Genomic DNA, 26800 nt, shown 5'->3' on the forward strand with positions numbered 1-26800 from the left:
ATTACCACTTTTTATAGGCAAGTCAAGCCGTAAATGAGAAATGTGGTCGAGTGGTACGGACTTGACAAGATCCAGGTTTTCGATTCCTACCTACGTCTGATGAGTCCAAAAAGGACGATACTGGTCTTGAAGTGGAATTTTTCTGGTGTGTTAATCTTTATTTAATTACTATATTTCTTCATAAATTATTCCTAGGTCGATTTTTTTCTTCTTCTGAATTTAAAGAAAACCTTGCAGGCAAACACATGCAAAAAAGGTTGCATTAAGTCACAATGGTACTTGACACAAAATTCACCAAAAAAATTAAGATACAGGATAATTAGGGATGACTGGTTTGTTCATAGTTACCAAGGAAAAACAACAGTTATTATTTCCGGCGCTCCTCTTAAAAACTAGCCCAACCAAGACTACAGTGTTTATACAAAGTTAAAGCCTCTTTGGTGTGTAAATATTGATTAAATATATGTTGAAAATATATGATTTAGTACTTAGTTGGCTACAAAAACATCAATATACATGTCCAGAAAAAGGAGAAGGAATGAGACGGGGAAAGAAGTAAGCCTCAAATTTATGTCAATTTCAAATTAATGGACAACTTTTTTGGGTGGAAGAAAGGAATTGGTAGATCCTTGAAACAGTTAATTGCTTCATTTGGTGAAGCAAGTTGAGAGAAGTACTGACTAAAGAGTGTAATGCAATTGCGAGTGGATACTCCGTAAGAGTTGGTCTTATCAGAAAAATAAGACATTAATACAGCAAAACTTTACAAAAAGGTATATCATCAGTCAGTGGCGTACCGATGAGCCTGGAGGCCCGGCTTCTGGCCCAAAGGGGCCCCCTATCAGGAGGTACAAGCAAGGGCGTCCGCAGAAATGTCTACAAGGGAGGAGGGTTATCAGTAGTTCATGTAGGTGTAACACACTACTTGATACTATCTAAGCAAAGCGCCACCATCAGTTGGCGCGGAGCAACCGACAATTTTTTTTTACCAAATAATACTCCTAGATTGTCGGAAAAGACACTTGCCGGTCTTTTCAAGTTGCATTTACACTTCAGTTATTTTGAAATCTCATGTCTTAGTATTTTGACTATCAATAGCGGGGGCCCCCTTTTGGTCGGGGCCCTCGGCTCAGCTAGATCCGAGCCCATAGGAGTTACGCTACTGTCATCAGTGAGGTCACTGAGTTCTGGGTCTTTGGTCAAGCAAAAGTTTGGTCATCTTGAGTAAAGGCACCTCCACCAGCAGGGACACAGCCAGTGATACTGTGTAGGTTGCCACAAAGAACGAGAGGAACATGTAAACCTGAAGAAAGTTAAAACGGAACCAAAAAAAAAACTTCTTACAAATATAACCCTGTCTTCTTCAACTGAATGCGAGAGAGAAATTCTGCAAAATGAATTAGGTTTTAGCAGGATATTTGCATGCGTGAATGTTTTTTACTATTTATTCAAGTTATTACAGACAAATAAGCTTCCATGCAGTTCATTAGCGTGAAGAATCAAACTTAGTTCGCTTTAAAATGTTTAAAAAAAGATGACAAAAATAAAAGACAAATGAATTTTTCTTTAATTTTTTTTTTTTTTTTTTTTGCAAGTAATTAAAATGCTCCTCCCCTCGGGGAACATGTCAGGACGGTGGAAAGTTTGAGAAGTGAAATTAATTATCGTCCAGTGGAAATATCTTGAGGGATGGATGCCTTAGTTTGAACAAAAGCTGCTTAAGGGATAATTTGCATGTCATTAATTAATTATATATATATATCACAACAGAGTGTCAAAGCTGTTCAAATTAACATCAAAATCACATCTCGGCAACAGAGAGTAATTTTGATGTGCAGCTCTAAACAATGGTCGTAATGGCTTCCTTTTGTCTCGATGGAAGCATGCACGCTCCGGCGAGAATAGTTGCCACAGTTTAGTTGCCACAGTTAAGTTGCCACAAGAATAGTTGCCACTCACAGTTTTTTTCAGACCAGATAAGTGGAGTGAGTGGGGCACTATCTACTTACCGAGGTGTAGGTGTTCCAATGGAGCTGGTCATTGCTGGTCAATACGTAATGTAACATGACCACTGGATGAAAGAGATAAACACAGTAGCTGACACGAGACAACGGCAGCCAGACTTCCCAAGAGAGGAACTTACCGATGGGACCTGGAGAGCAGAGTCAAAAAAAAATGTCAAAGGAAATACAAAGGTGCATGACTGAGCTGAGGGTGGGATGATGGAGAGAGGGAAAGGAAGCAAAAAATGACACAAAGCCCCACATGCCCCCCCCCCCCACTCGCTCCGGGCGATTTATCCATTAAAGGCTGACAAACTTAGAACGTTCAAATAGTATACCCCCAAAACCCTACTTCACCCGTTAGGTACAACATTCTTTCACAAATAGTGTGTGTGTGTGTGCGCTAGGTTCTCATCTTGAATTTTTTACCCAAAGACTATGTCAGCTTTTACACCAACCCCTGCCCCCCTCGCCCCTCCCATCCCCCTCTCTGCCTAAAGTACTCTTGCCTTGTTTATGAAACCTACAGTATGATAATGAGTAAGTAAACATCAAATTTGGCTTCCATGATATATTAATTTGCATAATTTATGTAAAAATTAACTCCTAATTTGTATAATTAATTTTGCTCTGTGGTACAACAAATCCTGCTGAGCAATACCCAGGGCAGATTGGGTTTTACAGTATATTTCGGAGTAAACATCAGAGATTTCAAAATTTGGCTTTGGTGATATGTTAATTTGCATAATTTATGTAAATAAACTCCTAATTTGCATAATTGATGTTGTCAGGCTGTAAAAAAAAAATGTGCCGAGCTATAACCACGACGCTGCATGAGGTGCCACCAGATCGAGGTGCGCAAACCCGATAATCCTACGAGTAAGAAAACCCAGAGATTACTGCGAGAGAAGAGGGAGACCAGGATGGTCTTACACTGACGACCTACTTGGACAGCTACAACATTGAGATTTTTTTATTATCTTGTGCCACTTAATGATTACCTCCATTCCCCGTCACACAGGCAAAGGCGATCCAACCGACGGTACACGAGAACAGAAAGCGGTGACAGCCGTGCCAGGCGGCAGCGAACCAAGCCGGGAGGGGATTCTCGTAGCTGGAGAAGCCGAGAGCAAATACGCAGATGAAAGCCACGGTGATGGAGAGAGACCAGCCGACGGTATTCCACGCCTGAGAAGAAGAGTGAAGCATTTGAAGAAAAAAAAACAATGTTATTACTGGTGTATATCGCTAACCCAAGAATGTACATGAAAAAGAGTAGTTTGATTAAGATATATATATATATATATATATATAAATTTTGATTTTTGCAACCAAACCTCTACTCAGAGAGAGGTTTAGTTGCAAAAATCAAAATTTACATTACGCTCTTCTTCATAACGTGGAATTGAGCACTCTATCGTGTTCTACTTGGAACATTTTATACACTTCTATATATATATATATATATATAATTGAAATCGTAGTGAGTTATGAATATCCAGAACAGTGAAAAACTTCCAGTATTCAAACCCGGGCCTCCCGCTTTATATGCAGACTCCCTATAACCACAAGGCCCTAGGTTCTCAACCTTTTTCTATCCAGGGACCCCTTACCTTGAGATAAACTGAAATGTTTGGAGGACCCCCGGACAGTGACCGCCGGCCTGGGGAGGGGTATAAGGGGAGGGGGTTTTCCCCGTCCCCTTTGATTTTTTTTCAATATTTGAGGGTCAGATGCGAAATGGTGCATTATTTTGTGACTTTTGAAGTAAATTTATGTAAGTTCAAGAATTTATTTTAGAAATGCATTTTTCTGGGCCTGGAATGCAGTTTCCCTAGACCTGCAAGTATTGCTAGGCATAGGCCTACTTGGAAATTCTTACTTTCAAATGATATTTCCCAATTAAATTTTAATTTGGAAGCGATGAGTTGTCAGATACAAACTGGTTGATTCTGCATGAGGTCAGGAGAATTATGTGTTTTCTTTGTCAGAGATAGCTGCAAATGGCACCGTTTTTTTTTTGGTGTCAAATCCAAGTTAGTTATAACTTATCCTCTACCAAAGCCTTATAACTACCGCGCTTCGCTGTGTCAACAGTGAGCAACGCATCATAGTTATTGCTCTGCATATTAGGATGTATAGTGTGCAGTTAAGTTGTACACAACACTCGGGTGGCATGTTATCCATACCTCACCGAATGTATACCAATGAGAAACTATATTACTTGTTTTCATCGGGGGAACGCACGATTCAACATTTATCGACTACTGACGATACGGTCTGATCATCAGGGTCCGACGTATTAACGGCTAGCCTAGCTTTCTAGAGGCATACATACTTCTTCCTTCGACTATATCTCTCATTCCATTTTTCACGAACCTCTTCGGCTTTCGATGACCCTTATTTTTTTCACGGACCCTTATTTTTCAACGGACCCCCTGCGGACCCCTTTGCCCTCACGGACCCCCAAATAAATTTCACGGACCCCCTAGGGGTCCGCGGACCCCAGGTTGAGTAACCTGGCACTAGGCTATGGACGCTGATTGTATGTCCAGAGGTTCAAACTGATATAGGAACGTGTACAAGAGTGAGAAGGTAAAGGGAAGTACAAAGATATAGTCAACAACGATTTTTTAAGTGCTCATTTCTACGTCACATATTCCTTTTACATCATTTTAGCAGATCAGATCCAAGGAGGGACATCTAGGCATAAGGGATATTCTCTTGGAATTTCAAGTAACACTAACATTTTAAGGAGAAAAAAGAAATTTGCCACACTGCGGGCTGAAACAGCCCATCTTAATATCCTTATCTCGAGACATGACTGATAAATACCATATATTATAATAAATACCATATGTTTAAAGTGCTGTTATCATGAAATGAAACATTCTCAAGAGCACTTTACAAAACAACCAATACCTGGAATATAAAAATTACTAAACTTAAGAAAACCTAACAGTAATAACAACAGCAATAAAAGTAATTTTTTTTATTATATATAAGACAGGGTTATAAACCACAATAAAGAACATAAAAATATAAATATACATACAAATGGGCACAGTAAATAAAATAACAAATAAGATTAATGCCCATACTCAAGCCTAAAAAGATGTAAGTTTTCAAATGCTTTTTAAAAGTGTCAAGAGATGTGACATTTCTCAAGTGATGAGGAAGAGAATTCCAGAGTTTAGGACCTGCTGCACTGATGAAGGGTAATTTAAGTGGCCACAACCCTCTCGTCCTCTCTTCCCCATTATAATCTCTTTGTCCAGTTATCTCTGCTATTGTCATGTTTTCCTAACTGTCAATTTGCTCTGTACTTCAAAACATTTTTTTTTTGTGGTTTTCTTGTAGAAACGTTATTTTTCCTCTGTGGATGAACGGTTAACATTTTCACAATAAAAAGAAGATAATTTTTTTTTTTTTTTAAACGTGCAAAATACCCGTCACCATGGCAACGAGCCTCATACCTTAGGAATCTTGACAGGATGACCTTTGTACTTATAGAGTATATAGCCGCAGAATACTCCGACCATGTAGGATTGTATCCGGGTCAAGACATTGGAGTAAATGAGGTACTCTACTCCTGGTTGATATATATGATTGTAGGGTCTGAAGATCAGAAAACACAGATAATTAGGTCAGAAAAAGCTCTGAACAAATTGTTCCTCAGAACCTTCTTTGCAATTTTCATGAAATCTGGTTGCTTTATAACAGATATGGCTTCACTGTGCACATCCTTCCCTACTTTGAAATATGGTATTTCTTTGACCCGTCGACTGGTGAGGGTGGGGGGGTAGTTGTCAAAATCTTAACTATCAAGACAAAAAAATACAAGTACCACCATAGAATGAGTTTAATGCTCGTTTGGCAGCTAATACTGGGTTTGGAGCAACTTTCAGGTGATGCAGCTTTGAGGTAGCTCAAGAGTTTCTAAACACCTTAGACTGGTTTATATATAATAAAAAAAAACTAAATTAAAAAAAACAGACATTTTGATAAATCTCTACTCTTAAGAGAGTTTCAATTTTCCCTTAAAGAAGAAAAATATGTTAGCATGAAAACTCACTGATATGCATTCCCCAATGGCTGGCCAAAGAAAGCAGCACAGGCCATGGTTATGAACATTGAAACCACCGCCACTCCAATCACGATTCCTACTCCAATTTTCTCCTTCCCAGCTCTGTGAAAGTAACATTTAAGGTAAGTAAAAGAGAGAAGAATAAAAGATGGTTTCTTACAAGAATTCACCTTCACAAAAAAAAAAAAAAAAGGAAAAAAAGAAGAAGGAAGTTAGAAAATAACAGATTTGCTCTTTTAAAAGAAAGTTTAAATCAAAACGTTTTCAGTTTAGACATTTAATCAAATGTCTTCTCGGGCTGGCGGTTAGTTTTGCCAAAGTAACAGATCTGCTGGGTCTGACCGGCTTTTAGGTCAGGTCCCTTACCTCGACAGGAAGTAGAAGAAGAGAGGGGTCACCACAAACATCTGCATATCGTCAGCGAGATACCAGGTCCAGCCCAAACACTAGAGTGAGTAGAAAAAAGAAAAGGAAACATAAGGATTGTGTCACGGAACCGAGCTCGACAGTCTGTGATTCTAAAGCCCGGGTCACATCTGCGCAATTCAACACGCGATTCAACTCGCAACTAAAATCACGCGAATCAGAAAAGTTGCTTCGGAGAAGTTGCGCCGATAAGGACATTGCTCTATTGCTAATCAACCCAAATCGACGGCGCAACTTTTATTGCGCAACAAGTTGATACCCGTGTCTAACTACGCGATTCAACTTTCAATTGTATAGCGAGTTGAATCGCGTGTTGAATCGCGCAGATGTGACCCGGGCTTAACACTTCGGCGAACCATCAAAACTTGACTTGAAAACAACTCTTAGGTATTACAGGTCTTTGGGTATTACGGATTCGAGGTCGATTTTTTTTAGATTTGAGATTTTTTTGGGGGGGGTGGGATTTTTTGTTGTTGGGATTTTTAGATTTTTAGGTATTACAGATTTTTACAGGTCTTAAAATTACAAAATATGTCTTCTAATCGATACTTTAACAATCTGAAGCATTCAAACTGATGAATTCTTTTGTCATAGTACCGGTTGTAAGATACTTACTGATAAATTCAGACACACGTCAGGCATCTCCAGCCAATTTCAAACATTCACACGGCAGACTGAATTCTTTGGTAATAATGGTAACAGTTGTATCATACTACATTAATTCGGCTAATTTCTCGGCATATCGGCCAAATTTTCAAGCTTTATCCCTAAGATTCCTTTTCACTCACAGGACAGTACTTGCATTGTACAATTTTGGCGTTATGTTTGAATGCAAGGTCAATGGCACCAGAGTGCAATGTAACTTGTTAAGTTAAAATTCAAACAATCAAATGTTTGATATTGCCTGAGCAAAGCACATAGCATTAGCTTTGCATGTACATTGCCTTGTCGATTCTCTGGAGATATGTAGATAAAGGCTGTAACACACTGGATTCACATGCAACCATGTTGTGGTGGAACAAACCTTGGAAAGTAAACTCGGTTCTGATAATAGCAAAACATACCAACTGAGAAAGCATTTCTATAGTTTTGTAAAAATCCTATTTTTCTGCATTGCAACTCGTAAACCTTAACGCCTCACTGTGCCCCAAACTCCAGATACCTTAAAATACTAAATCAGGTGTAATATGCCGGCCCTCTACCCACTTAACACAGGGCAAAATCCTCGTTGGCTGTCTGGTCCTCCGAGATGACCTATTTTCTCTTCTGATAACCAAAATCGCCTTCGGAGGTTGTCAGGTGGATGAAGACTAGTCCATATACATCAAAATTCAGATCGGCCGTTTATATAAAATCCCCTCCCCCCACCCCCCCCCCACAAGAAGGTAAAAGTAACATGATAAATTGGTTATCACCTTGTATCACTTGAAAGATACTGCAAATAAAAAAACGAAAAATAAAGGTAGATGAGCTTTAGATGATCCACTCAAAGGAGACCACTTTACTGTCCCAAAGCCTGATTTTCTATCCAAAAAAAACCCTACACATCTATCCTACAGTGTCAACCCCCCCCCCCCCCCACAACATATTTTTTTTTTTTTTAAATTGGCCTCATCTTTTCATATACCTGTTCCTTCCACAAGGGGGAGAATCTTCAAGTAGCAGGTTGTTTAAGTTCTTTAATACAATTTATTTCGGTTATGGTTTAAGGCCAATATTCTGATGGGAAAGAAAAATGTCAAAAGAGGTTGTAAACCAGCAGTCTCAACACTTACCGCTGACAAGACGAAGGGATCAGGAATACAGTTGTTAATGTATAGAAGGTTGGACCAGACGTATTGGCGGCACCTTGACGCCTCGTAGTCGTAGCTGCGATTCTTTAGGTACCCTCGTCCTAGCCAGTGGGAGAAGGACACGTACATGATGATGCAGAAAGCGTAGACCGGGGTTAGACGGAGGTACCGGTTCAAGTAAAAACGCCACCACCGGATCCTGCCTCCGTTGGACCGTATCTTGCACAGAGTGAGATATGTGACAAGGAGTGCACTGTGAAAGGATGGGGGTAAAGAAATGAGAAGGGGGGAGGGAAAGGAGGGGGAGAAATGTATAATTAAGGAACATAAACATGCCGATCACAGGGATGAGCCTGGGGTAAAAAAAAAAATCACGGAACTTTGCAAAAATTGCGGTATAGGCTCCAGTTTGCGTATGCTACAGTGTGGTAGGATAATAGTTTTTGTCCCCCGAGGTAGAATAGAAATCACAGATATTCCGCGAATTCGCGGAAAAAGCTCATGCGTGCTCGGATCAAACAGATCGTAGATGCTGGATTCAAAAGGGTGACCAGTGTTATATATATAAATAGATTGACAAGGTATGGGCATCACACACACACACACCATCGTTATCATCGAAACCAAAACCTGAAGAGTAATGCTACAAGTCAAGATTATTACAATATAAAACTCACTTTATAAAGTCACTTTCTAATTTCCTGGACAGTAGCTTTCGACCAGGTTACACTGAGGTATCAAAACCGAGTAGAACCGTGACAGACGATTCGATGCTCGGTAACGGCCTTACGCTTAGATTTTTACGTACCTCAAAACAAAGAAGGAGTCAACGCCAAGGTGTCCTTCGGTGCTGAGGCGAAGCATGATCCTTCTCATACTTTTTTCGGTAAAATATTTCCTATTCTCTGACAAGACAAAAAAAAAAAAAAAAAAAATTAAAAAAAGGTCATAGAAATCGACTTCTAAGAAGTCTGTCACATTTCGTACTGATATGTTCCTCTTTTCTGTCACATTTCGTACTGATATGTTCCTCTTTTCTGTCACATTTCGTACTGATATGTTCCTCTTTTCTGTCACATTTCTTACTGATGTGTTCCTCTTGTATGTCACATTTCGTACTGGTGTGTTCCTCTTGTCTGTCACATTTCTTACTGGTGTGTTCCTCTTGTCTGTCACATTTCGTACTGATATGTTCCTCTTCTCTGTCACATTTCGTACTGATGTGTTCCTCTTTTCTGTCACATTTCGTACTGATGTGTTCCTCTTTTCTGTCACATTTCTTACTGATGTGTTCCTCTTTTCTGTCACATTTCTTACTGATGTGTTCCTCTTTTCTGTCACATTTCGTACTGATCTGTGCCTCTTTTCTGTCACATTTCGTACTGATCTGTGCCTCTTTTCTGTCACATTTCGTACTGATACGTTCCTCTTTTCTGTCACATTTCGTACTGATCTGTTCCTCTTTTCTGTCACATTTCGTACTGATACGTTCCTCTTTTCTGTCACATTTCCTACTGATACGTTCCTCTTTTCTGTCACATTTCCTACTGATACGTTCCTCTTTCCTGTCACATTTCGTACTGATACGTTCCTCTTTTCTGTCACATTTCGTACTGATACGTTCCTCTTTTCTTGTCACATTTCGTACTGATACGTTCCTCTTTTCTGTCACATTTCGTACTGATACGTTCCTCTTTTCTGTCACATTTCGTACTGATACGTTCCTCTTTTCTGTCACATTTCGTACTGATATGTTCCTCTTTTCTGTCACATTTCGTACTGATATGTTCCTCTTTTCTGTCACATTATTAGCTGCATCTTTATTCTCACTTTGAGAAAACTGCATCCTTCAAAAAAATTGGCTGCCCTTAGTTTCAAAGTTGGAAAATTGCCTTGATAATACTGTTTTGAAAACTCTTCCAAATAAATTTCCAAGGCAATTTTGTTGCCCCGCACACTTGGATTCTTTTTTACGAGCATGGCTTTCCATCAAATCTCGCAGTGTCTGAAAATAAAAAATTTATTGCAGTAAAGCAAGTGAAGTACGTACGCAACAAGATGAGATGGAAACGACTATGCTACGGGCGTATGGAAATCCGTTTTAATATTTAATCAGGAATTTCAGATATCTTGAAATATTTTCAGGTATCTCAAATTAAATTTCAGATATCTCCAATTTATTTCAGATATCTACAAATAATTGCAGATATCTTAAAATCAATTTCAGATATCTCGAAATACCAGAGAATTTCAGATATCTGAAATTGAATTTGAGATATCTCGAATTCATTTTCAGATATCTCGAATTCAATTTCAGATATCTCAAATTCCTGATTAAATGTTAAAATGGCTTTCCATACGGTCGCCTCTGGTCACTTACCGAGGGTAAATTCCAGCATAACTTTCACATGGTGCCAGATGATCCAAATCATACTCAGGACTCGAATTCCATCTAGCGCCCCCATGCTGGATTCAGGTCGCTTCAAGCTCAAGACCGCTGGGGCATTGGTGGCCAGGGAAAATGCTAGCAAGGCCTTTGAAGATCTTCCTACACAAAGACAATGAGAAAAAGTGTGATGTGACTTAATATAGGGATGAGCCGTTGGGTCTATAATGGGGAGGGGAGGGGGGGGGGAGTAAATTTGACAATATTTGTAAGGTCTGCTGCTTACTCTTCAGTAATTGACTATCACAATTAAAAGCTTGAAAAGTTCAGTTCAAATTTATCCCACACGATTCCGTGTACAGGCTGCCCACATTCGTTTGAAAAAGAAAGGGAGGGGGGGGGGACATATTCCATGTCTTTGGCATTAAAAATGAAGTATGCCATGCCTTTGTTTTTGGTATGGAACATGAGATGTAGACAAATTTTTGAGAATCATTGAAGTTTTGCATAGTGACTTTGTGACATTTTTACCTCTTTTCCAGGGGTGGGAAGTTGATTTTCTTTTTCAAATGCCATTGACTTTTCCAGGTTTCCACATAAAGAAGTGCTCGTAAAAGTTAGGCTTTATTGCTAAGAGATATATTCATTCCCTTTCCACTCCTGGACATGACATTGAGTCTTTATAATTTGACCTTCACTGAGAAATGTAATGACCTGGTGGTATCTAATGCAGTGAGGGGATTCACCAATTGGATCTGGCGGGCCACGCAAAAAGTTTGCACCCGATCTGCAGGCCAAGTCACGTGACTCCACAAGTATGCAGGCCTGCTCCTATAACGAGTGAAATAAAGACCATGCTCAAAATAGAAGATCAAAAAGTCCCAAGCTTTCTGTTGTTGGAAAGTTTAGGTATTGAACTTAGGCCATATGCTTATATACCAAATCCACTTAATGTACTTCATGTTATTCATATATTTCATGATTTTCTGTGCCACAAGGTGCTGCAGGCCTGATTAAATGGGGTTTTGAAAACCTTCTAAGAGGCCGGACTCTGCCCACCACCTGTGTGCCCTTAAACTGCTCTTTGTATGTTGGTTGTTTTAATCTCTTATTTTAATCATTTGTCAACATTTCTTGTATTCAGAATAATTCAAAAAATGGGCAAATTTCACTACCGGAATTTTTCACAAAATGTGTCCAAATCAATGTATGATGATCTTAAGGCATTTTACATCCTGATCATGTGATATCTTAAAGATGGGCTTCATTAGGCTCCAATTATACCACGCTATAGCTAGGAAAAGTTTTGTGATTATGTAATCGACCTACCACGGTCGTTTATCCACAGGTCTCAGGCTCTAAGAGTAAGCCTGCACAGCTTCTTAACACCATGAAGCTCTTTGTGAAAACAATGAGTGGAAATATGTTCATCTCTACAGTGTAGTTAATCATACAGCATTCACACAAAGACCCTCATACAAGAACAAAAACATGTGGCAGGAGTGCAAAGAGGTCATTTTACGACCAAGGCAGGTCGATTACGTAATCTCAAGAAAACTTTTCCATGATAGCGTGCTATAGTTGGTTGGGGTCTGTACAGCAGACCTTTAAATCCAGTTTTATCAAAATTTACTGCATTTTGGCTATAATTACCATTTGAAATTTTCAACTGCTAAAGGCAGCAATAGTCCTACCTCTTTCAGCCCTCCGAGTGACAACATTCCTTCCAGAGATATCATTAACAGCGCCCTCTAGTTCTATACCTCCCGTGGATTCTTTCTCGTCACCAAGAGCTCCCTCAGTGGTTGCAGTACCATTCTCAACATTTGGTTTTGGCGATGAGGCAATCTCACCATCTTGAATATACCACCTGCCGAAAACGTTCAGATCGTAGAACGTTCCAGCGACCACGAGAGCTAAAAATAGCCCAATAAGAAAACTAGTAGAGAGAGAGAAAAATAACGGAACAAAAGTTAATGGTCATCATTAAAATTCCCCATTTTAATTCTAACCTGTAAAAGAATGTGAATGCCCTAGAGATGGTAGTCCTTGAATTTTTTTTTATTTTTAATTTTTTCTCAGACGTTGACAAGAGTTCACTTAGAGAGTGAAAATATTTCAGACCTCTGTGAGGATAATTCTATCAACCGCGGCTGTAAACGTTTCACGGAAAGACAGTGCGGGACGGTTTATTTGAATTTCCAGTTTAACCTGGCAGCAACCATCACCCGGCATTGGTTCAAAGAAATACAGGAAGTCGCTAGCGCTGGAGGTAAAAACATGACTTCCTCTGTAAAAACTATAATTACTGTGGAACTGTCAATCAATGAATTTCAATCTATTCCGATCGATCGATAAAAATAGGGCCCGGAGAAATTTGATCTTTTGGCCCTCACACCTTGACGCTTTCATGTACATTCTGAAACCGGGAAGTTTCTTCCAAGACGGGGAAAAAAGAGTTGCAGAAACCATGTTTTTTTATTCCGGATGGATGAAACAGGTTTCTTCCACTAAACTTGGATGAAACACAAATAAGTGGAAAATTACCAATTAAGTTTTAACAAAGTTCTTTTGTGAGTGAACTGACTGATTAAGAACTAAGCAAGAACTGAGCCATAGAGTAACCCAGCGCACAGATACGAGGTGTCCATGAATCAGCTAGCCAACCACAGGAAGTCTTGGCCGCAGAGAGCTACTACTATGTGTTTCGTGGGCCTATATATAACACAGACACAGTGGTTAACGTTAGGTAAGTATATTGTGACGTTCTTGAATTACACACGAGCAGTGGCGGAGCGTCCACACAGTCAGAGGGGGCGAAGGCTACCCCCCCCTCTGACGGACTCAAATGGACTGCTGGCGCCCTTTTCAGCTTTTTACTTGACTTTATTATTGCGCTCTCATCTACTTATTGACATTTGTCACATTTGGTTGGTGTAATTTTCTGACAAAATGCTCTAACGACGGTCTTGTGATGAAGCGCATGCACTTTCAACACCCATATAAACTTCAGAGTTGTCACAAATGGCGATGACACCTATTTATTCTTCGTTTATCTGTAAATTAGCAAGGCCCGGAAAGGGTCATTTCCGGCGATCTAAGGAGTATCTTGACTCAAAAAATTTCTGTACGCTACGCGCCAACCTATGGTGGCACTCCGCTTAGATAGTGTTGAAAGCGCCCCTACAGACCATTCTCGCCCCCTCTGACCAATACCCCTAGCTCCGCCACTGCACGCGAGAGCTCTTCTGTTGGGGTGCATGCAATAACCTGATTGACTATGCAATGATGGTAGATAATAGATTGAATCACATAACAGTATGGAGCCACACAAATAGTTGTTTCTTCAGGGGCAAGACATGTGTTGCCATGCAGTGTCAAAAACCACAATTTGTTCCTCTCAAGAATTCATACCTCATGTGCATTGTCACATTTTAATGAAAACTGCCATTTTTTTTTTAACTGCCTAATCAACTTAAGGGGAGGGAAGCAAGAACTTGCAGCTTAAAGGGTGTTTTCAAGGTGTATTTAAGCAAAGCAAGAACACGTACTGTATAGGTCCTGTATAGATTAAAAACTTTGTCAGATACTTTTTACAGAGATGGACTTTTAAGTAGTACTCTGTGGGGGCTTGAAAAGAATGGTGATTGAGATGGACTTTAAAAAAGAATGTTTATCTTCAATTTTCATAATTCCTATTTGATTTGTAATTGTTTCTAGAAACATAAGTGATTTCTTCCGGTTTCTTCGGAAGAAACCGAACGCCGAATGTTTTACTTTTTGCAATTTAAAGGTTTAACATACAAGGTACTGGAGGCAAGTAAAACAGAGAGGGACGTTATTAACATTTTGAGAGTATCCAGAAATTCAGAGAGGCAGATTTGATTTGTGAAATAAGTATCTGAATTTTGAATTTGCTATTATCATGTTAACAAATGTTTTAAATGTTTAAAGGCAAGGAAAATGGGTCTTAATTAATAAAACACAGAGAACAGATAAACCATCTTACAAAGAGATAATGACGCCCGCATTCCAAGGGACTTGGGAGGTGGAGGAGAACCACACTGCTTCACTGCGGCCAAATTCCTTGATCACTGAGAAAGAACATGGAGACAGGGAGGAGGGTTGGACAAGGTGAAAAGACATTCAATGACTTTCTGACAAGTCTGAGGAAAATATACCAACATTAACTGGTAATAAAACAAGTTAAACAACCAGACCTAGAGGTACAGTGAACATTGTTGTTCACTCACACTACTGGAGGTTACTAAAGTCAAATTGATGGTGAATAAAACATGTGACATTACATCCCCGCAGCTGTTAAAAGAAACCAGACACCTTTAACTCGACAGGTGATAAGGAGATGGGAAGCCGGGTGGGTGGGTTGACATCCTCATCCAACACAGAGATGCTGATATAGTAAATACAATTTGGAATCACACTGTTACATCACGTTATGTTAATGAGGTGGAAGTGCATTGCGCCCAGTGGGGACATATCTCTTAAAACTGAACTTCCATGCCTGCACACTCCAAAAGCACTCGCACTGACCATGAGAGCAGTATGAATATTCTATTGGAGACTGTCAGTAGGAGCAGCATGAATATCCTGTTTCTAACAGATAAAGGTAAGGAACTGTTCATACTGATAGTATGAGCAGTATGAATATCCTGTTTCTAACAGGTAAAGGTAAGGAACTGTTCATACTGTCAGTATGAGCAGTATGCATATTCTGCTTCTATTGGATAAAAGGTATGGAACTGTTCATACTGTCAGTATGAGCAGTATGAATATCCTGTTTCTAACAGGTAAAGGTAAGGAACTGTTCATACTGACAGTATGAGCAGTATGAATATTCTGCTTCTATTGGATAAAGGTATGGAACTGTTCATACTGTCAGTATGAGCCGTATGATTATCCTGTTTCTAACAGGTAAAGGTAAGGAACTGTTCATACTGACAGTATGAGCAGTATCCATATTCATCTTAGAAGTATTGGATAAAAGGTAGGGAACTGTTCATACTGTCAGTATGAGCAGTATGAATATCATATTTCTAACAGGTAAAGGCAAGGAACTGTTCATACTGACAGTATGAGCAGTATGCATGAATATCCTGTTTCTATTGGATAAAAGGTATGGAACTGTTCATACTGTCAGTATGAGCAGTATGAATATCCTGTTTCTAACAGGTTAAGGTAAGGAACTGTTCATACTGACAGTATGAACAGTATGCATATTCTGCTTCTATTGGATAAAAGGTAGGGAACTGTTCATTCTGTCAGAATGAGCAGTATGAATATCCTGTTTCTAACAGGTAAAGGTAAGGAACTGTTCATACTGACAGTATGAGCAGTATGCATATTCTGCTTCTATTGGATAAAAGGTATGGAACTGTTCATACTGTCAGTATGAGTGCTGTGAAGCATGATGTAATAGGGCAGTATAGAACGGCATTTCTAGCATCATTGATAAATTGTCCCAACTGACTGTGCACTGTAATTGTTCACCAATTCTACTGCTTGAAATGTAGGTCAAACATATATCGAAAACAAAACATAAACATATATCATATTCATGCAAAGTAGTATAATTATACAAATTCCTGACAAATATTAGAGTAAAATAGACTATTTCTCAGCACACTAAAGTGTAGTACATATTTCATTGCAAGACAATCTATGCTTACGTTCTGTCACGATTTGAGTTAGTTCGTTGTCATTACAAGATTGGGGGCAGCAAACACCAAACAACAATTCACTCTGAAAACAAGAAGATAAATGCAATTGAATGATATCACAATTGAATTCCTAAACGATATAAATATATCAACAATTACAGTTTGGCACAGCGAGAGGTGTGAGACATGTAGTTGGTCTATGCCAGAGGTTTGAGACATGCAGTGGGTCGGTACGATATGTCATATATGAGGTGAGTCTGTGTTAGACATGCAGTATGTCTGTGTGAGAGGCGTGAGACATGCAGTGGGTCTGTGCAAGAGGTTTGAGGCATGCAGTGGGTCTGTGCATACGTGATATGAAGTGAGTCTGTGCGAGATGTGTGAGACATACAGTATGTCTGTACCAGAGGTGTTAGACATACAGTATGTCTGTACCAGAGGTATGAGACATGCAGTGGGTCTGTGTGAGTGGTGAGACATGCAGTGGGTCCGTGCAAGAGGTTTGAGGCATGTAGTGGGTCTGTGCAGACGTGATATGAAGTGAGTCTGTGCGAGAGGTTTGAGACATACAGAATGTCTGTACTAGAGGTATGAGACATGCAGTGGGTCTGTGTGAGTGGTGAGACATGCAGTGGGTCTGTGCAAGAGGTTTGAGGCATGTAGTGGGTCTGTGCAGATGTGATATGAAGTGACTCTGTGCGAGATGTGTGAGACATACAGTATGTCTGTACTAGAGGTATGAGACATGCAGTGGGTCTGTGTGAGAGGCGTGAGACTTGCAGTGGGTCTGTGCAAGAGGTTTGAGGCATGCAGTGGGTCTGTGCATACGTGATATGAAGTGAGTCTGTGTGAGAAGTGTGAGACATACAGTATGTCTGTACTAGAGGTATGAGACATGCAGTGGGTCTGTGTGAGAGGCGTGAGACATGCAGTGGGTCTGTGCAAGAGGTTTGAGGCATGCAGTGGGTCTGTGCATACGTGATATGAAGTGAGTCTGTGTGAGATGTGTGAGACATACAGTATGTCTGTACCAGAGGTGTGAGACATACAGTATGTCTGTACCAGAGGTATGAGACATGTAGTGGGTCTGTGTGAGTGGTGAGATATACAGTGGGTCCGTGTAAGAGGTTTGAGGCAGGCAGTGGGTCTGTGACAGGGTAAGTGCATCCAATAGTTTTGTAACTAAGATATCGAGTTGATAAGTAGTCATTTAAGTCTAAAATGATTGACGGCATATTTGGGGACTCATTCATCCCTTTTTATACTAGCAGAACTGATATGAATCAAGCACTTACACCAACTACAGGCACGTTCATCACTCGTGGGTCAGCGTCTATGGGTGCACTAGAATAACGCCCCACCTTGACACCATCGCAGAGCTCAAAGTCACCGTAAAACACCCCTCTGTGAGTAAACTCTAAGTCAACCAGGTCGATTGGTCGGGCAGACGAGGCACGCACTTTAAAAAAAAAAAACATAAAAAAAAAAAATTTTTAAAAAGAAAAGATATTTGAGACATAGTATAATTTATGGACAACCTGGATACGTTTGGTCCCTGCATACTGGATTTATACCATATCAGAAGGCACTGAAGTAATAGCTCTTGCATGGATATTGAGTTTCCAACTTCATTTTAGCAAAGCATTCATCGCTAGTATCAAACAATTAATTCTATGTTGATCAGGGTGAAACTTCAGCAGTATGGCCTCTCAATCTTAATTATGTACTACATTCCTTCTATACGGGGTTTAAAATTTTTTTCCTTCACAATTTTCTTAAAATTATGAATGATTTTTTTTTTTCCCGATTTTTTCATTCACTCTTGATCATTAAACAAAGAATGTGGCAATACGTAAGTGTTCAAAATTTCCAATATTTTTTTTTTTATCAAGTTGTTTTTCTTACTTTGTAGGGCATATTTCTTGTACTCTAGTAAGTCTGTCAAAAAGAGTGCCGTGTCCTGCAAGCAGGTGTCCGAGATCAAGTCGGTAAGGTTGCCGAGTACCCCATCGCTCGAGCCTGTAGACTCATTGTCGTCACCGAGGCCACCGAGAGCTGCTTGAATCAAGTCCAGTTGGGTGACATCATCAAACATTACGACTGAAAACTCATTACCAGTGATGCGGAGAGAACTTGTGTTATCTTGGGCACTTGTAGATCCGATAACAAAAAAACCCAGGGCGAAACACAACAGCGGATGAAATCTGCAGTGCTGTAAGATTGCCATGGTGACCAACCTGTACAGAAAGGCAGCTGCTGCAGCTTGGTCCGTCTCTGTTGCCAGGGAGATTATAACCTAGCTATGGGAAAACAAAACAAGAACACATGAACTATAGATGTTATTAGGGAAGCCTCGCAAATCTAACCGCCATGTCCGGGCCGGTGGATTTTTCCGCGGCTATAATGAGCACAGCCACAAGCAGATAATGAGTCACACTTGAGTGCACACTCTCTCCAAACCACCCTCCATGCTAAACAGTTACATTCACAGCCGCGGTCAAGTTTTTACTAAGCCGATTTGAACACAATAGTGAGTTGAACAAAACATCATAGCTAAGTCTCAAGGTATTCAAACGTTTCAAAAAGATAGTATGTTTATACGCCGTATTTTATCCTACTGCAGAAGCAAAACTTCTATGAAAAATAAGTAAGGAAATGTGAATTTACACTGCAGGAATCTAAAATGCTATCTTTCTTATTTTCCCAGTCGGCCAAGTAGGAACAAAAAGTTTCGTTGCCTTTTTGCAGAGACACTAAGTTTCCTGAATTTTTAAGATTTAAAAAACTGAAATCACAATCTCACTTCTTGTACACGTACACATAAGCGTGAATCAGAGCCTAACATACGGGATGACTAGAATAATCCTACTAAGTTGTATAGAACAGGACCTAAACTACCTAGCTAGGTGAAAAAAAAATCGGTTGACTGTAGGAAATTTTTCGCACTCCAGCTGAGCTGTACTTTTTTTTTAGCCAGCTAGATCGTAGACATCATGAGGATTGAACAAATGATAATTTCTTGTGAAAGAAATTTGAAATAAATGTGGAAAAAATGCGATAATCCTTTCTCCGTTTTAAGTGTAAATGTTATTCTAGCATTCCATGGTTAAGAAAGTTGAAAGAAATAGAGTTTATCAACTTCATTTACTGACTTTTGAACTTCGTAAAAAAAAAACGTCCTTTACTACTCTGAAAATCAGTAGAGAAATTAGCAATTGTGTACGAACAGTAAGTTGGTACACCTTTCAAATTTTACGAAAGATCGAGCAAAATACTTTCGAAAAATTCACGCGAAACTGGCGTATCGTGCTAAATGCAACTAATGTCATGTAGACAAGGCTCTAGTACACCCATTTATGAATAAACCATACGACCACATCTGGCGGGGGGAAAAGAAAGTATTTTCTAGAATTTCCACCAAAAAAAAGGAAAAATTAATATCCTACCATAGTTAAGTGTATAGTAAATAGCCTAACCACTTCGCCGGTTACGGATCTCACGTAACAACAAAAACACAACTAATTGTATTTTGCGAAGTTGACGTTTTCTACAAGGACATGGAAACAATATTTAGCATTCAGTTAATCATGCCAAGTGGCCTAAAACATGGGATTAAAAGGTTTACTTTCATAAAGATAGCCATACTGTAGCTATTGGGGCCTTCATATCGTGCTTTGTCTGTATGGTATAGACTCGTGTATCATGGGGAATAGAAAGTTTTGTTCATGCGGAGGAGTCGGTTGGCTTGAGGTGTTTTACTTACCTTAATGTTACGGGGATATATACTTTTCTTGAACGTCTAAGGTAATATTTCGCATAACTTTACCGATCCTTTACTGACTTACCTTATTAATTCTAGAGTGGAGCCAAAATAGTTTACTCCATGAAAAGTTTTTTGGAAACGTGCCAAAAATGATAAAAATGAAAACGATGATATTTAAGTAGGGGTAAACACTGCAGTTGTAAACTGATGTACGTATAGTAAAATTTTCACCGAATAGTAACTTATATCTCTAACCACATGGCAGCCTAACACACTAAGTCAATGGGAAAATCAAGCCTCAAACATCTGTTTATTCGTTGAATTTGTGTCGCAGAACAGAGATCAACGTTACGGTCGATGTTCTCTCTTTAACATACATATGTGGCATAGCTTAACTATTGTTTTGTTTAAATTCTGGTTTGTCAATATGGGTTTTCTGAAGTTCTTGGGGGGCATATATTTAATGCAATGGCTGATTCAGTTTTTAATTCATAGTTACGTACCACTCGTTGAACAAGGCTCATAATGTATAGGCCCTGGTAAAGGCTGCTTTTATCAACTTTCGAGTAGCGGAGTTTTACAATTGTTCATAAAAGACCCAAGAAAATTTATTTGTGAGGTTTGATAACGTGGAAGATTTGCAAGAATTATATAAAGTACTGAATCTCGGACATTTGGTAGTGGCGGATTTTAGTGTTTAAGTCACTTTGCGACATAAACTACCGCTCTATTGACTGTCAAAACCGCAAAAGTTAATCCGGTCATTTGGTCAAGTTTGCTCATTGTTTGTGAAGAATAACCAGCCTTGTGTTGTTAGGACGCTGTGCTCATTACTCCGGCTGGCAACCAGCGTGTGTGCATTCAACCATGGGACCAATATGCACATGCATAATGAGCAAGGGGTGCGAGATTTCCGCCGGCCCGGAACCGGCGGTTAGATTTGCGAGGCTTCCCTTAGAGTGTGGTGCTAGGGAGATCATATCGTAAAGCTAACCTATGGGAAACAAGCCATAATTTTTTATTTTTCTTAAAACAACGACCGTGTCATTGTTGTGTATTAAACATTACTCAATAGGTTAGAGAGCTTAAGGTGGCATCCTATTAGAGTCTATCCATCCACGCGATTGTTCTCCTTTAGGAGTGCCAAAAGGAGCAGGAGAACGTCTTTTTTGACCTGTTATCAATCAGGATCTGTGTTTTTTGGTGGCTTGCATGTTGAAGAGCATGAATAGAAGTAAATGTGGTGCAAATCATGGGTCAATTGAGGCAATCGTAGACCCATTTAGGCCTCCCAGAAGCAGCGTACAAATATTGTTTACTTCTGAGTGAAGAGGTTTGTTTACAAGTGACAAAAAATTCAGGCTCTGATAGCCAAAAATCTGCAGTCATGATACGGAAAATTGATGGTGCCATGAAAGACCAACTTGTCAGCTATCCGGCGATGGGTAGCGTTTAGCTAGTGAAAACTTCTATCTAGACTTATAGAGACCATGTTACTTCTTAAGATTTAGTTGTGTAAGTCAATGGGGCTTTTAATGTGCGTATCCTAACTTATATGTAAAACTGAACTCAGTAACAAAGAAATTACGCATAGGTTACAAATTTACAAATAGTTACAAAGTTACAAATAGATCTATAATAGATAGCAGTAAGATTGGTGACAAAAACATTTAGTCTGTGTTTTTTTGTTTTATTTTATTTACATAAAGTCACAATGCCTTGACAGTCTTCCGACTTTGTTTTCACAAAATATCTGACATTCCCAACACATATGTGTAGTTTACCATAGTATACATTTTAAATTAGATTGCAATGTCAATAGGGGATTTTTTTGAATTGGAAGGAAGGATAGTCTACATAAGGAATCAACAGTTTTTATTCTAACAGTTTATATCTATAGCCTACCAAAGAAGTATTAGGAATGGGTTTCAGCTTTCACCATTCAGATCCTTCCATTTATTATAATTGCAACAATCATGTAGAGAGTGTCCTTCTCAATTGTTTTTGAGAACGACAAAACCAGGCTCTTGACTAATTTGTGTTTATCTCTTACTAAAAAATTATCATTAATTCAGTTTTGAATATAAGTAAAGGATGTGAAGTGTCAATCTCAAATAATTTGAGAACAGCATAACGAGTTTGTCATATAAACAATTAAACCCCTAACAAATAATTGAACCAGAATGAAAACGGCATTTCATGGTTCCTTGCTGCTGCTGCTCATTGATTTGGTTAAGAGGGAACACTCCAAGTATGTAATGTCAAAGCATTCCCTTAAGTTATGTGTACAAAGTTGTTGTTACCAAAATAACGCTAGCCAGCTAGCGCCCTTCATAAATATGCATGAACCATTTGCAGCACACATCAGCATGTCTCTGCTATCTACAAATATCACTAATCCAATTTTGAAGATCAAACATATGATTTTCACATGTAAAAGTCTGCAACTTGATATATAATCCCTCACCCGGTAAACTCATCATAAGTAATGACATCAGCACCAACAACAATTAGGTTCACCTACTCACTAAAAATGGTAATAATCGCCAATAATTGCCTTGTAATTCATCCAAACTTGTAACCTAAATAGTGTCCCCCCAAAAACATGCCACACCTCCTCATAAATATACACTTAAAGGGTGTGAAGACTCGGGCAAAAAGAAACGTCTCATGCCGGTAATCTGACCTAGTTTTGAATGAGGTGTAACAGAAGTGTTAGACACCACCATCGATCCCAGAAAATACACACACAGCTTGCTACCGTCTGTAATTAGATGCTAGTGTACAGTCAGTACATACAGCTGTGGTCAATACCCACAGCACAGTGTACAAACGATACAGCGATGGACATCTCAGGTCCAGCTAAAGACACTGTAACAAGGTATCACGTTTCAGTACTGTACTGTTTGCATTTTGTAGCGACACAAACAAAACGTCACTTGCAAGCAACGGAAAGTTAACTTTTTCAGATGGCCGCACGCGGTTTGGGGCGAGTCTTCAATGCCTTTAAACAGCTAGACCACAGTAGATCGATCACCAACTTTTAACTGGATCATGTTGTAGTATATGTAGCTTTCCAATGGACAATGAACCAACAAAAAACCCAAACCTAGGAATCAGGCTGCACTAATTATTCAGGTGCGTAGCCAAGGGGGGGCGAAGGGGGCAGCCGCCCCCATTGAGCATTTAAAAAAATTTTTTTTAATGTTTTTTATGATATCGCTAGTATTTTCAAAAGAGAAAGTGCTAAGATGCAACTAACAAGGCCTGGGAAGTGCCATTTCCAGCAATCTGGGAGGCATTTTCAGTAAAAATTTTCTTGTAAGCTTCGCGCCAACCATGGTGGCGCTACGCTTAGATAGTTTGCAATGCCAAATCTACAGTTTCGCCCCTCCCTTGGCAAATTCCTGGCTGTAATTATTTAATTGATAAAAAGGGGAACAAAATTCAAAACCCAAAAGAACAGATTAAACTCTTCGCAACTACCTTTAAAAATATCTTTTCTGTCCGGACCCTAACCTCTTTAAAGAAGAAATAGGCAAATTTGTCCAAAGAAATGCCAATAACCTTCTCCCATCCCTCAATGGAACTTTAGATGACCAAAACCCCCTTACCAAACCAATTAACCATAACAAATGGAAAAGGGCAATAAATCCCAAAAAATATTTCCTCTCCTGGGAAAGATGGGGTAATGTACATAATGCTAAAAAACTGCTCAGATAACTTTATCAAACTGACTCAACATCTCTTAAATAACGAGACACTCAGAACAGGCTATTTTCCAAAGCCTTGGAAACATGCCCTTACAATACTGTTAGTTAAACCAAATAAAACCTGAACAAACCCAGAAAACTACAGACCTATAAGCCTACTTTCAGCAATAGGAAAAAATATTCAAAAAAATAATCATGGATAACAGAATAAGAACCCACCTAGAAAGCAATAACCTCTTTTAATACCTCCCAATCCGGTTTCAGGACAAATAAATCTACAACAAACCTCATTGCTAGATTAACTGAAGGAATCAAACTAGGATTTAAAAGTAAACTCAACACAACGGCAGTCTTCAAACAACGGCAGTCTTCAGCACAAAAGGCATTCTCTAAAACCTGATATAATGGTCTAAAGTACAAATGATTCAAATTCAACCTCCCAGTAAATATCACCAGGCTCCTTTCTTTTTGAAGTAACCGGCTTATGCAAATTAAGTACAATTCCATCTATTCTGATCCTTTCATTCTTGAAGCTGGTTCTCCCCAAGGCTCATTACTAAGTCCTATATGTACTCTACTATGTAAACAGTTGGCAGGCAGTCTTGGAGGCGGTGCAGGGTGACATTTGCCTTCAGGTTGAAGGCAATTTTCGCCGTTTATCTGGGGCTGCCTTTTTTGGACGCTGGTGTGCTGGGGAGGGGTGTTTCGTTTCGCTGCGTGCTGCAGTCGTCCTTTTGAGGTTTTTTGAATGTTTGAGTGGGTGGTTGGGGGTTTGTTTCTGCAGGTCGGTGGGCGTATTTACTTTTTTTGGCTCGCTTGAGTTTCGTGTCAGAATGGGATGGCTCTGTAGTGACGTTTTGGATCCCGCATGGCGGGTCACGTAAAAAGCACTATGTAAACGACCTACCCCACTAATAAAGTCAGTAAGTACCAAAATTAGCCAATTTGCTGACAATATAGCCATGTGGAACACTTGTAAAACAGTCAGTCACAAATGCATTTAATTATCTACAAAACTCAATTTATAATAGAAGAGTGGTGTTACCAATAGTGAAAAAAATAAACCCAATAGAGAGTAAATTCATAATTTTCGAAGACCTGTTTTGTAGAAACAAAGAAAATCCAAGACAATCAACCTCTTAAATCATACAATAACTAATTAGCAAAGAAGCTATTTTCCTAGGGGTAACAATTGATAAAGAACTAAAATATAAAACTCATATAAATAAAGTTGCCGGATAGCATGGAGAACCCTTAATTACACTAAGAACATTGTTAGTAATACAAACAAATTAAGAGCCGAAACTCTCCTCAATCTATCAAGCCAAAATCAAACCTTCTTTTGTATGGTAGTTTCGCCTTTATTAGCTCTCCGAACTTAAAATATTAAAGAGCATACATACCTCTGCCTTGCGTATCTGCCTCAAAACCCAAAGGTTTACTTCCAATAAACAACTTAACGAAATTGGCAAAACATCCAGCATTAATATTAGCCTAGGCCTACTATCAAAAACTTTGACACCAAACTTCTCAAAAATAACTTAATACATGTATGACCCTCTAATCAAAAATCTACTCCTTGATTATATAATCTCTACTAAATCTCTACTAGAAAAAAATAGTTCTATAGTTAATTAATTCTATAGTTAATTTCCCAAATTCTGCAGGAACTGGTCCCCGCCCAGTTCGATCAGATTTCACACACTTTTCACGACGTGACACATTACGTAACAATGTCATTGACGATAGGGTTATGGTCTAGCTTGACAGTTATAGTGGACTGGGGTTGCCTGTTTGGTTTCGTGCCCGGTATCAATCTTGGATGACTACTTTTCTTATTACCTATGAAATATATTAATGCTGAAATATATGACAAAGCTGTCTTTCATGTTATCAACAGACCTACGCGATCTGTCCAAGCACATGTTAATGCCTGTACAAAGCTGTACGTTTGGCGGAATTTAGGTCTAAGGCTTAGTTATATAACATTACGCGATATATAGGTTACGTCAAAATGAACGTAAAATGTTATCAAACATCAAATAACATCTCACTTTCTAATTAAGGCTAAAGGCTTAGAAAAATAATCTGCTAACGTGCAAAACGTTTACTAGAAAACGTTTTAGTAACATTTCTACTTTCGACGTTAAATTTTCATTACGAAAAGCGATTCCCGGCGAAATATTACCAGTTTGTCGATGATTGTCGGTAGGCCTACTTCCAATCAGTCCCTGTCCATCCTGTGCAGTGTGGTCAAATGACCGTATACCGGTGCGCGTGCTTGATTATACTTCCGTTATATTGTACTGTACGAGTGTACGCAGCACGTAGACCATATGGATCTCGCTGATAATGTACGTCCCTGGATTATCCTACAATGGTATATGACGTTTATCACTTCACGGAAAATTGTAATACGTCGGTGGCAGACTTTCACTTGGTGTAGTGAAGGCCGAAGCCAACAAAAACAAAACTGGTTATAGCTTAAATTATACTATATATAGTGATGCTTACAAACCGGTCATTAACAAACATGACTTCCGAATTAGGTGATAACAGAGCTATTGAAAACTGTACTAGCAAGGATTAGGTCTAATTACGAACAGTCCCACGTTGCTAGGAGGGGGAGGGGGGGGGGGCATTTCGATTAGGAACGAATTTCCTGAAGACTAAAGATAAATTAAACTTGGCTAAATTATGTTTCTATTTCAGGGGAGGGGGGGGGTAGGGGAAGGGAGGGAAGGTGCGTTATTATGGGAAGTTGCATTTGGATAAAAGCATTATTGGTGGCAACGTTCTGGGCCAACGGTTTACACAACCAAATTTTTGGCGGGGCCTTTGTAGGTTGTTTCATTACAAACAACCAAAACATATATTGCAATTTTCAGACGTGGTTAAGGAGCTGTCATATTGTCAAATTACTTTGGTGTCGTCAAAATCTAACCAGCCTG

At 39.3% G+C, this 26800-nt stretch overlaps 1 protein-coding gene across 1 annotated transcript; it reads right to left on the bottom strand.

Moving 5' to 3' along the window:
- Positions 1-407: 407 nt before the first annotated feature.
- LOC139954940 (O-acyltransferase like protein-like) lies at positions 408-26061 on the bottom strand. Its single transcript, XM_071954959.1, has 15 exons — positions 26038-26061; positions 18279-18669; positions 17669-17832; positions 16383-16455; positions 14705-14789; positions 12390-12634; positions 10690-10857; positions 9118-9214; positions 8292-8562; positions 6457-6536; positions 6079-6192; positions 5480-5621; positions 3005-3191; positions 2010-2152; positions 408-1303 (listed from the first exon to the last, which is right to left on the bottom strand). The coding sequence occupies exons 2-15, from the start codon at positions 18598-18600 to the stop codon at positions 1178-1180; spliced, it is 2217 nt and encodes a 738-aa protein (XP_071811060.1). The 5' UTR covers positions 18601-18669; positions 26038-26061; the 3' UTR covers positions 408-1177.
- Between the last annotated feature and the right edge of the window lie 739 nt (positions 26062-26800).

Source organism: Apostichopus japonicus, chromosome 17 (genome assembly GCF_037975245.1).
Source record: "Apostichopus japonicus isolate 1M-3 chromosome 17, ASM3797524v1, whole genome shotgun sequence".
In the NCBI taxonomy this organism is placed as follows: domain Eukaryota; kingdom Metazoa; phylum Echinodermata; class Holothuroidea; order Aspidochirotida; family Stichopodidae; genus Apostichopus; species Apostichopus japonicus.

Excerpts from the sequence above, each read along its gene's own strand:
- LOC139954940 (XM_071954959.1), bottom strand. The coding sequence starts at position 18,600 with ATGGCAATCTTACAGCACTGCAGATTTCATCCGCTGTTGTGTTTCGCC. Across the intron at positions 3,192-5,479 it reads ATCCTGTCAAGATTCCTAAG|GCGTGGAATACCGTCGGCTG; the intron begins GTATGAGGCTCG and ends TCTTCTTCTCAG. Across the intron at positions 2,153-3,004 it reads CTGTGTGACGGGGAATGGAG|GTCCCATCGGTAAGTTCCTC; the intron begins GTAATCATTAAG and ends TCTGCTCTCCAG.